We start from the raw sequence: 11,232 nt of genomic DNA, 5'->3' as shown, positions 1-11,232 counted from the left end.
TCCCTAGTCTCGTCATGTTAATCACTCCCAGCTGTGTTCCCACCTGTATGTAATCTCCCTGTGTTCTCTGAGTGTATTTAAGTTGTGTCTTCTGTCATAGTAATTGCTGGTTCGTCTGTGTTATTTCCCTTCCACCCTTCTGTGTTGTTTCTCTGGTCATTCTCCCTGCAAATCACGTTCGTATTCCGGTTAGTGTTTTATTTAGTTTTCCCAGTTTAGAGTTTTCACCGTTCTGTTCCTCGCCACCCTGTCTGTTGTACCTTTTGGTTGCAAATAAACTCACCCTCCACTTCAGCAGCCTGCAGTTTGGATCCATTATTATTCACACGGCTTGCCTCGGCAAACCGTGACAGATTCAGATGAAGTTATTTGTTGGATATAAACTGTTGGAGTTGTGAGTCCAGATGTCCAGAAGCTCTTGTCTGCTGTAGGTCAGCAACGCACAGCAATTCTGGACGAATAATCCGGTTAAAAGTAGATAAAAAACCGCTAAATAGCAGATTCTGGAGAGACACTGAGCCTCGCGTTGTTCACGCGCCGCCATCTTGGAACACTGATCTACCACGTTAGTAAAGCTGGTGTTCTGGTGGTGGAGGGAGACTCGGATCATGTTCTGGTTTTGGAGCAGTGATCTGCTGATGGTTCAGTTTGATGAGCTTCTTCAAAATCATCCCTGACATCACCACTGAAAGGACGTCCATGAAAACAGACTGAAAATTACTGATATGTTCACAATCTGAGAGTTTAAAACTTGACAGACTTGATTCAGATGAAGTTATTTGAGCAGAAACTCCTGGATCTTTATCCTGTGTTGATCTAATCCTTCATGGTTCCTCCACAGAGTGGACCAGCAGAGCTCAGAGGTTCCCAGTGGTCAGTCTGCCCAGCAGCATCAAACACAGCTGGACTCCATATTTATGGTCTGTACATGTACAACAACTACTGTTACATCTGTTCTGTTCACAGTCATCTCCATGCTGCTCTTTGTAGACCAGTGGATCGTCAGTGTGTCCAACATGGATCTGATGTTTGGCTCCATGATTTCAGTCTGATTGGCTCATTCATAAATATTCTGTTCCAGCTGCTGGAGGACAACATCATCACTTTTGTGAAGAACGAGCTGAAGAAGATCCAGAAGGTTCTGAGTCCAGATTACCCAGAATGCTTAGAGAGTCAGAGGAGCAGCAGCAGAGAGGCATTTGTGAAGATCACAGTGGACTTCCTGAGGAGAATGAAGCAGGAGGAGCTGGCTGACCGTCTGCAGAGCAGTAAGAGGATTTATCTAAAGATTTAAGCTGCTGGATAAATGAACATTTACTGATGTCTTATGAGATGGAGCAACGTGTTTTAAAGATTCATTCTTTTGGAATTGAGTGTTTGTTTCCACTTTCCAAGATATTCTACATTTTTTCTTTTCAGAACTTCCAGCTGCTGTTTGTCATCGTAAACTTAAGTCTAAGCTGAAGAAGAAGTTCCAGTGTGTGTTTGAGGGCATCGCTAAAGCAGGAAACCCAACCCTCCTGAATCAGATCTACACAGAGCTCTACATCACAGAGGGAGGGACTGCAGAGGTCAATGATGAACATGAGGTCAGACAGATTGAAACAGCATCCAGGAAACCAGACAGACCAGAAACAACAATCAGACAAGAAGACATCTTTAAAGCCTCACCTGGAAGAGATGAACCAATCAGAACAGTGCTGACAAAGGGAGTGGCTGGCATTGGGAAAACAGTCTTAACACAGAAATACAGCCTGGACTGGGCTGAAGACAAAGCCAACCAGGACATCCAGTTCATATTTCCATTCACTTTCAGAGAGCTGAATGTGCTGAAAGAGGAAAAGTTCAGCTTGGTGGGACTTGTTCATCACTTCTTTACTGAAACCAAAGAAGCAGGAATCTGCAGCTTTGAAGACTTCCAGGTTGTGTTCATCTTTGATGGTCTGGATGAGTGTCGACTTCCTCTGGACTTCCACAAAACTACAATCCTAACTGACCCTAGAAAGTCCACCTCAGTGGATGTGCTGCTGATAAACCTCATCAGGGGGAAACTGCTTCCCTCTGCTCGCCTCTGGATAACCACACGACCTGCAGCAGCCAATCAGATCCCTCCTGACTGTGTTGGCATGGTGACAGAGGTCAGAGGGTTCACTGACCCACAGAAGGAGGAGTACTTCAGGAAGAGATTCAGAGATGAGGAGCAGGCCAGCAGGATCATCTCCCACATCAAGACATCACGAAGCCTCCACATCATGTGCCACATCCCAGTCTTCTGCTGGATCACTGCTACAGTTCTGGAGGATGTGCTGGAAACCAGAGAGGGAGGACAGCTGCCCAAGACCCTGACTGAGATGTACATCCACTTCCTGGTGGTTCAGGCCAAAGTGAAGAAGGTCAAGTATGATGGAGGAGCTGAGACAGATCCACACTGGAGTCCAGAGAGCAGGAAGATGATGGAGTCTCTGGGAAAACTGGCTTTTGATCAGCTGCAGAAAGGAAACCTGATCTTCTATGAATCAGACCTGACAGAGTGTGGCATCGATATCAGAGCAGCCTCAGTGTACTCAGGAGTGTTCACACAGATCTTTAAAGAGGAGAGAGGACTGTACCAGGACAAGGTGTTCTGCTTCATCCATCTGAGTGTTCAGGAGTTTCTGGCTGCTCTTCATGTCCATCTGACCTTCATCAACTCTGGACTCAATCTGCTGGAAGAACAACAAACAACCTCCAAGAAGTCTGAAACAAGAGAATCTGCAGAGAAACACTTCTACCAGAGTGCTGTGAACAAGGCCTTACAGAGTCCAAATGGACACCTGGACTTGTTCCTCCGCTTCCTCCTGGGTCTTTCACTGCAGACCAATCAGACTCTCCTACGAGGTCTGCTGACACAGACAGGAAGTAGCTCACAGACCAATCAGGAAACAGTCCAGTACATCAAGGAGAAGCTCAGTGAGAATCTGTCTGCAGAGAAAAGCATCAATCTGTTCCACTGTCTGAATGAACTGAATGATCGTTCTCTAGTGGAGGAGATCCAACAGTCCCTGAGATCAGGACGTCTCTCCACAGATAAACTGTCTCCTGCTCAGTGGTCAGCTCTGGTCTTCATCTTACTGTCATCAGAAGAAGATCTGGATGTGTTTGACCTGAAGAAATACTCTGCTTCAGAGGAGGCTCTTCTGAGGCTGCTGCCAGTGTCAAAGCCTCCAACAAAGCTCTGTAAGTATATCTGCACATTTAAAATTTTTATTCTGACCTTTAACTCGTTGCTTCTAAATGTAGATAAAACTGAGGTTATTGTGCTTGGTTCTTAAATTCCTAGAACCAAGCACAATAACCTGGAGCCTATCCCAGCTACCAAAAGGCAGAAGACAAAAGGCAGGGTACATCTGGACAAGTCGACAGTCTGTCACATACACACTTACATTCTCACCTTTGGGCGATTTAGAAATATTAATGGGCCTATTCCCACTAACGGCATATCTTTGGACTCTGGAAGGAAGCCGAAGTACTGGGAGAGAACCCATTCAAACATGGGGAGAACATGGAAACCAACCAGGGTCTTTGCACCCAGGGATTCCACCATTTCTGAGGTGGTGGTGGAAATGAACTAAGGACTTTGTTGTTGTGAAGCAACAGTGTTAATCACAGCACCACCATGCTGCTAAAATGTGCTGCTGAAAGGTGCACACAAAGGTGCTGTTTTATTGTTTAAAGACTTTAAGTCGTTATTGTTTAAAGACTTTAAGTCTTTTAAAGACTTTAAGTCTTTAAACATTAAAACAGCATATTTGTAAAAATGATCAATAGATGGTCTTTTAAACATATGAAACAAATTGTTCCATAAGTTTAAAACAGCAAAAGGAATTTCAAAATATTTTAACCATTATAATTTTACATTTTTACATGGATTTCAACTTTGATATTTTACCACCTTTTAATAAAAGACAGTTTAAACCTGGTTGCAAACAGATAAACTGATTAACTAAAATATATAAACCAGTTAAAGAAAAACAGGAAAATGTAAAAGTAACCAAAAAAAATTACACCTAACCCTAATTAAATCAATGACTCTGACTCTCACCATCCACACATCTGGACAGAGGAACGCTGGTTTGAGCGGGGAGTCAAGGAGGCATTTACATGAAAAGGGAAAGAACATCTCTGAATCAAGGAGGGGACCTAAGGGTACATCTTCACCATCTTACAATGCTGTGATTGCAGCCATTCTCTAACTCTCTGTGAATGGTACTCATGGCCATTGATCAATGGTCATAATCAGTGATCAGTGGTCTTTGATCAGTGGTTGTTGATCCACTGATCAAAGAGTGTGGACGCTTCATCTCTTTGCTCTTGAATGCTTTGCTTCTTATATTGATTTTTATTGATTTTTATGCTGATTTTTTCCCTTTTTTCCGTGTGAGCTTACCTGCGATAACTTCTGGACACTTGTAGATCATTAGGACTAGAGTGTTCTTAACAGAAACAGCAACATTTTATGGTTACCTTGTCCTCAGCGCTCCGTGTGTCTGTGGCCTAGACACAGCTGAAGCCTGATTACAGCGTCTGGGCACCGAGCAGCCTCAATAGCCTGGAAAGGTGCTAACCGCTAGGCTAACTAGCAACAAGATGCCTTCCCTCTCCACAGATGACTACCACAGCCTCCTGCAGAAGATTGCAGTACTGGAGACAAAAATTCATCGCTTAGAAGTAAACGTGGAGGTAAATGGACTGTGTGGAAATGAAACAACCTTGCCTTTGATTCAAAACAATGGCGATGAGCAAGCTAGTACACAGCTAAGGAGCACAGATAACATGACCAAGAAAGTAGACTCTGTGCATTATTATAAATCCTCAAGTGATAATCCCCCCTTAGACTGTCTTGGTGCAAAACCAAGACATAAATCATGTCTCCTGGAAGGGGGAGGACGTATCACAGGCAGGGCACAGCGAGCTGAAATCTCTGAAACCGACTGGCCTTCACTTCCTACGAGACAGAGAAGCTCTTCTACCCCTGTATACGGGAGGAAACAGGACTGGACAACCGTGAATAGGAAGGTTAACAACAAACCTCCAAAACAACTGAATGTGAAACTGCAGAACAGATTTGCTCCACTATCAAAGGACCCTGGATCTATATCGGACAACCATCCATCTAAAAGCAGCGAAATAAGGTCTGAAAATCTGTTGAAAAGTGAAAGGCCACAGGGAAAGCTAAAGGCTAGGCCTGAAACTCTGATTGTGGGTGACTCTGCCGTAAAGGATGTACAAAGGATGTGCGGTAAGAACACTAAAGTCCTCTGCTTTCCTAACGATATGGTCAACAACCTGAAGGAGAGAATTCTTCAAATTGCAGATGAATATCCAACTGTGACAAACATTGTTCTGCATACAGGGTCAAACGATGTGTCCAAACAACAGTCGGAGGTTCTGAAACGGGACTTTACTGGATTATTAAATACTGTAAACTCTCTGAATGCAGCTGTATTCATCAGTGGACCTGTACCGCCGGTCAGAGGAGGAGACGAGAGATTCAGCAGGTTGTTTACACTGAATAAATGGCTTATATCAGCATGTGCTGACCACTCAGTGCATTTTATCGACAACTTTAATATTTTTTGGGAACGCAGGCATCTGTTCAAAGCAAATGGATTTAATTTTAACAAGTCAGGGGTGAAACTGTTCACCTCCAACTTGTTTTATTCCATACGTCATCCATCCGTGCTTGGTGCCAAGGCTGAGATAAACGAGGAGTTATCTCATAAAGAGGAACAAACAGTACTCCAAGAACAGACAAAGCCCAGCAGAAACCTTGAGGAGGAGCTCCATTTGCCCCCACCCGGGAAGAGCCTCAGAAAGGAGAGACATCTAAGGCAAGAAGAGGGGTCCCTATTTGCCTCCAACTCTCTCAACAACACCAACGACCAGGACAAGGGACCACGACCTTCCCCAGTCCCCCAAACCCCTGACAGGCCATCACCCTCCTCCCCCTCCCTTTCTCCCTCCTCCCCACACCTGAAATTCACTGAGGAGATGATGGAGCGGGTCAATGCTGGGCTCAGATCTACCCCCCGGCCCAATCCCTTTTTGTCCCCCATAAACCCCCCACCAGAGCGGCCAAAGGTTCGCCATCGAGCCCCACCCTCAACAGAGCAATCGAAGTCACATTGCCCAGCCTCGCCCCCCTTAGTTCCTCTTCATGCCCTGTCTCCGCAGTCTGATGTGTGATGTGTGGAGGGTCCGGGCTGTGAGGATTATGGCAGTGATGACTTTTCCCAGGAGAAGCTGGGACCCTGTTTACTAGAAGGTTTTAAAATTTCTGTACTTTTAGGTGACAGGAGACATGTGGCCTGGTCAAAACACAGAGAGCTGCACTCTAAAAGATCTTTAAACATAGTAAACATACCTTGTGTGCCACAGACTGCTCCCAAACACGAGGGGACAAGTAATACCTCTAAAACACTTAAGTTGGCTTTATTAAACATTAGATCTTTAGCTGGGAAAACATTTTTAATTAATGATTTAATCACTGAGCACAGCCTTGATTTTATGTTTTTAACTGAAACTTGGTTGGACCAAAGTAACAGTGGAGCTGTTCTCATCGAGACGACCCCTCCTAACTACAGTTTTATCAGTGAGGCCAGGGTGAGCAGGAGAGGAGGAGGGGTTGCTGTCTTATTTAATGAATCATTTCAATGTAAGCAGCTATCTCCTGGAAGTTTTCAGTCTTTTGAATATGTGGCTTTACAGCTGAAGGCCCCATCCAAAGTTGTGTTTCTTAATGTTTACAGGCCTCCCAAATACTGCACAGACTTTTTTAATGACCTCAGTGAACTGCTGTCTGTGATCTGTGTTGATTTTGACTGTGTAATTATTGCTGGGGATTTTAACATTCATGTGGACAACCCTCAGGACAAAGGGACTAAAGACCTGAGTAACACTCTGGGCAACTTTGGGCTGACTCAGCATGTAACAGAGGCCACACATAATAGAGGACACACTCTTGACCTACTGATCTCCAAAGGCCTGAGCATTTCAAAGGTTACTGTGTCTGATGTGGGCCTGTCTGATCATTACTGTGTTTTCTTTGAAAGTAAAATCTCAGCCCACACAAATATATCAACAACAGTGATCACAAAACGGTGTATAACTGAACACAGTAGTGCAATCTTTAACCAGGTCTTCCCATTAACACCTGACCTGTCCAGAGGGTCAGTCAATGAGCTCGTCAATAGCTTCAATGCTAACATGTTAAATGTAATGGACACTATTGCTCCCATTAAGGTGAAGGTTATCTCTGGAAGGAAAAAGTCTCCATGGAGAAACTCCACACTGGTGAAAAATGAAAAAAGAGAGTGTAGGAAAGCTGAGCGCAGATGGAGAAAAACAAACCTCCAGGTTCATTATGACATCTATAAAGAGAAACTTCACAATTATAATTTACAACTGAGGAGTGCAAGGAGGTCCTACTTCTCTGACATCATCACTAAAAACAGCCATAATGCTCGGGTCTTATTTTCTACAGTTGACAGGCTAACAAACCCTCCTGTGTCAGTGGCAGCTGAACTTCATTCAACCATGGCCTGCAATGACTTTGCCAAATTCTTCACTGAAAAAATCCAAAAAATTAGACAAGCAATTGGTACATCAACAGCAGATCCAGGATATGTACTGTGTCCACCAAAAAACTGTTTAAACACCATGAAACAGTTTCAACCTATTAACAGCAAAGACCTGGAGGACATCTTAGGTCAACTGAACTCCTCCTCCTGCTGTTTAGATGTCCTGCCAACAAGTTTTTTCAAAAAGGTCTCAAAGACTTTAGAGTCAGACCTGTTACAGATCGTCAACTTTTCTTTATTATCAGGTGTGTTTCCAGAATCACTAAAAACTGCTGTAATCAAACCTATACTGAAAAAGGACAATCTTGACAAGACACAAATGAACAACTACAGGCCGATCTCAAATCTCCCGTTTTTAAGTAAGATCATTGAAAAAGCAGTTTCTCAACAGCTCAGTTACTTCTTAAAACAGAATAATTGCTACGATGCCTTCCAGTCAGGTTTTAGACAGAACCACAGCACTGAAACCGCTCTGACCAAAGTGTTTAATGACATATGTCTGAATACAGACAGTGGAAAAATGTCAGTCTTAGTTTTACTGGATCTCAGTGCAGCATTTGATACAGTTGACCACAACATATTACTCAAACGACTGGAGAACTGGGCAGGTCTTTCAGGAACTGTACTAAACTGGTTCAAAACATACTTAGAAAACAGGAAATACTTTGTATCAATAGGTAACTTCACATCTGAGCAGACAAGTATCACATGTGGAGTTCCCCAAGGTTCCATCTTGGGACCCCTTCTGTTTAACATCTACATGCTCCCACTGGCACAGATTATAAACAACAACAAAATAAACTATCACAGCTATGCAGATGACACACAAATATATATCACAATGTCACCAGGAGACCGAGGCCCTGTACAGGCTCTTGGTAAATGCATTGAGGAAATTAATGACTGGTTGTGCCACAATTTTCTCCAGCTAAACAAAAACAAAACTGAGGTAATAGTCTTTGGCGCCAAAGAAAAACGATTACAGGTCACCAGAGAACTTCAATCTATACATCTAAAAACCACAAACCAGGCGAGAAATTTGGGTGTAGTGATGGATGCAGACCTAAACTTAGAAAAACACATTAAGACAATAACAAAGTCAGCTTACTATCACCTCAAGAATATATCAAGGATAAAAGATCTGATGTCTCAACAGGACCTGGAAAAACTAGTCCATGCATTCATCTTTAGTAGGCTTGATTACTGTAACAGCATCTTTACAGGTCTACCTAAAAAATCAGTCAGACAACTACAGCTCATTCAGAACTCTGCTGCTCGAGTCCTCACTAAGACCAAAAAAGTGGACCACATCAGTCCAGCTCTGAGGTCTTTACACTGGCTGCCTGTCCGTCAGAGGATAGACTTTAAAGTTCTGATGCTGGCCTATAAAGCTCTGAATGGTTTAGGACCAAAATACATCAGTGACCTCCTGACCCAGTATGAACCTTCCAGATCCCTCAGGTCATCTGGATCCGGTCTTTTATCAGTTCCCAGAGTCAGAACCAGACACGGAGAAGCTGCATTCAGCTTTTATGCTCCTTATATCTGGAACAAACTCCCAGAAAGCCTCAGATCAGCTGAAACACTCAGTTTATTTAAATCCAGGTTGAAGACTCACCTGTTCTCAGCTGCATTTGAATAAAGCACCAAATCCACACTTTTAAGCTTAAATTTCAAAACTTACATTTAACTACTGATTTTATCTACTGTTCTGATTTTATCTGTTTTGATTTTATATACTGTTGTTTGTTTGTTTGTTAATTAGTTAGTTTGTTTGTTTGCTTGTTTTAATCAATTTTAAATCATGCTTTTTATTTGTTCTTGTTTCTAATGTCTCTGTAAAGCACTTTGAATCACCTTGTTGTTGAATTGTGCTATACAAATAAACTTGCCTTGCCTTGATCAATGGTTATGACAAATTGCATATTAAGGATCAAGGAACTGACCTCTCAGCCCATTGTTCCTTCACTGGTGCTGGTTTCAGTCATTATGCAAATGTACTGTTTATAAGATTGGGGAAACCTGCAGTCAGCTGAGACTGAAGAAGTCACTTGGATGAATGATGAAACGTTTCTCCCACAAAACGCTACGTCCAGATGAACAGAATCAACTTTTGGAGATTTACTTTCCTTGGATAACTGAACGTGCATCAAGACATTTTTGCTATAATAATATCCCTTTCCCACTAGTATCTACAACGTTTGACTTGAAGCAATTTGACTCAACACATTTTTGGTTGTTTTCCATTTCAATTGAGTACCACCTAATGAGTGTAGGGTATTTATAGCAATGTGGCTCAAGGTCCCATGGCGGTATTTGTATATGATACATTTGCCACAACAAAGAACATCTAGTCAGTGGTATATCTGCTGCTCAGTATATGAATTTGTGTCGAACAGAGGCAAGTTAGCAAACTATTAGAGTTGCAGAAAGGTGCAACTAATAAGGTGTCTAAGAAGTACAGAGGCCTTGGGGAACTGCCAGACAAACACTCACAGCCTGTACCACTTGAAGAAGTATGCAAGAGAGGCCATACAAGAACCATCCAAGGTGCACTCTCAGTGGCAGGGGAACAATATGAGAACAGCCGCACCATGGCCAGAGACAGAGCAGTATTAAAAGATTATATGGGAGAAAGCTGCAATCTATAACAGCCATGCTCAGTGCTAATGGATCTAAGAAGAGACCACAGAATGTTCCTCTCACTGAAAACCTTACGCCCACACGAACAGAATCAGATTCTTTAGATCATAGCAAAAATTAATTTCACTAAATACATGCTTTTATGTCATTAGTTTTTGAGAGATATATGTTCAAACATTGCCTCAGATAAAGTATATTTGACCAAATCTCTCAGCCCCAAACTGGTTTCCATTTAAATATATAAAATGCAATTGTGGTTTTATTGAACAAATACCAAATGCGCTAAAGTTGTCATCTGGGGAAGCAAATATACAAGATTTGATTTGATTATTGTGTTAACTATGAATTGTATTGCGTACATAAATATGTATTTTTCTTGTATATGTTCAGTGCATAAAGGTATAAAGAGATTTCATTTCATTACAAACTGCATTTGTTGTTTCAGGCTTAGTGTTCCTAACCTCTCAGAGACAGGATGTGAAGGCGTGTCCTCAGTTCTGAGATCCCAGTACTCCAGTCTGAGAGAGCTGGACCTGAGTATTAACAGCCTGGAGGATTCAGGATTTAAGATTTTTTCTACTGCATTGGAGAGTCCACATTGTAGACTGGAAACGCTCAGGTCAGATCTTGTCTTAATTTCTTTTCATTCATTTAGAAAATCAACTAATTAAAGGATTTGGCTAATAAAGTTCATTTGTATCTAATTGTTGTTGTTTCTTAAATGCATGTCCATAATAAAGTAAACAGTCTTTTTTTTTCTAACATTAACACACAATAATAACGATTCTTAAAAAGAAACATAAAAAATAGATCAAAATTGAATATTGCTATTAGTAGTAGGTCTTCACTATAACTTGATTATAGTTTGACACCAATATTTGTTTTGATGTTTGTGTTTTGTTTTGTTTTTTCAGATTGAATATTTGCAACCTCTCAGAGAGAAGCTATGACACTCTGTCTTCAATTCTCA

The 11,232-nt window shown here is 42.0% G+C and overlaps 1 protein-coding gene across 1 annotated transcript; it reads left to right on the top strand.

The window, feature by feature from the left end:
- The first annotated feature begins 578 nt into the window (after positions 1–578).
- LOC121813745 (protein NLRC3-like) lies at positions 579–10,778 on the top strand. Its single transcript, XM_042217640.1, has 4 exons — positions 579–920; positions 1,082–1,268; positions 1,420–3,216; positions 10,708–10,778. Exons 1-4 carry the CDS (start codon positions 918–920, stop codon positions 10,761–10,763), a joined length of 2,043 nt encoding a protein of 680 aa, XP_042073574.1. The 5' UTR covers positions 579–917; the 3' UTR covers positions 10,764–10,778.
- The last annotated feature ends 454 nt before the right edge of the window (positions 10,779–11,232 follow it).

This window comes from Haplochromis burtoni, unplaced genomic scaffold (assembly GCF_018398535.1).
Source record: "Haplochromis burtoni strain Fernald_Lab_line unplaced genomic scaffold, NCSU_Asbu1 Contig_2406, whole genome shotgun sequence".
In the NCBI taxonomy this organism is placed as follows: Eukaryota; Metazoa; Chordata; class Actinopteri; order Cichliformes; family Cichlidae; genus Haplochromis; species Haplochromis burtoni.
This window is presented reverse-complemented; position numbering and strand designations above follow the sequence as displayed.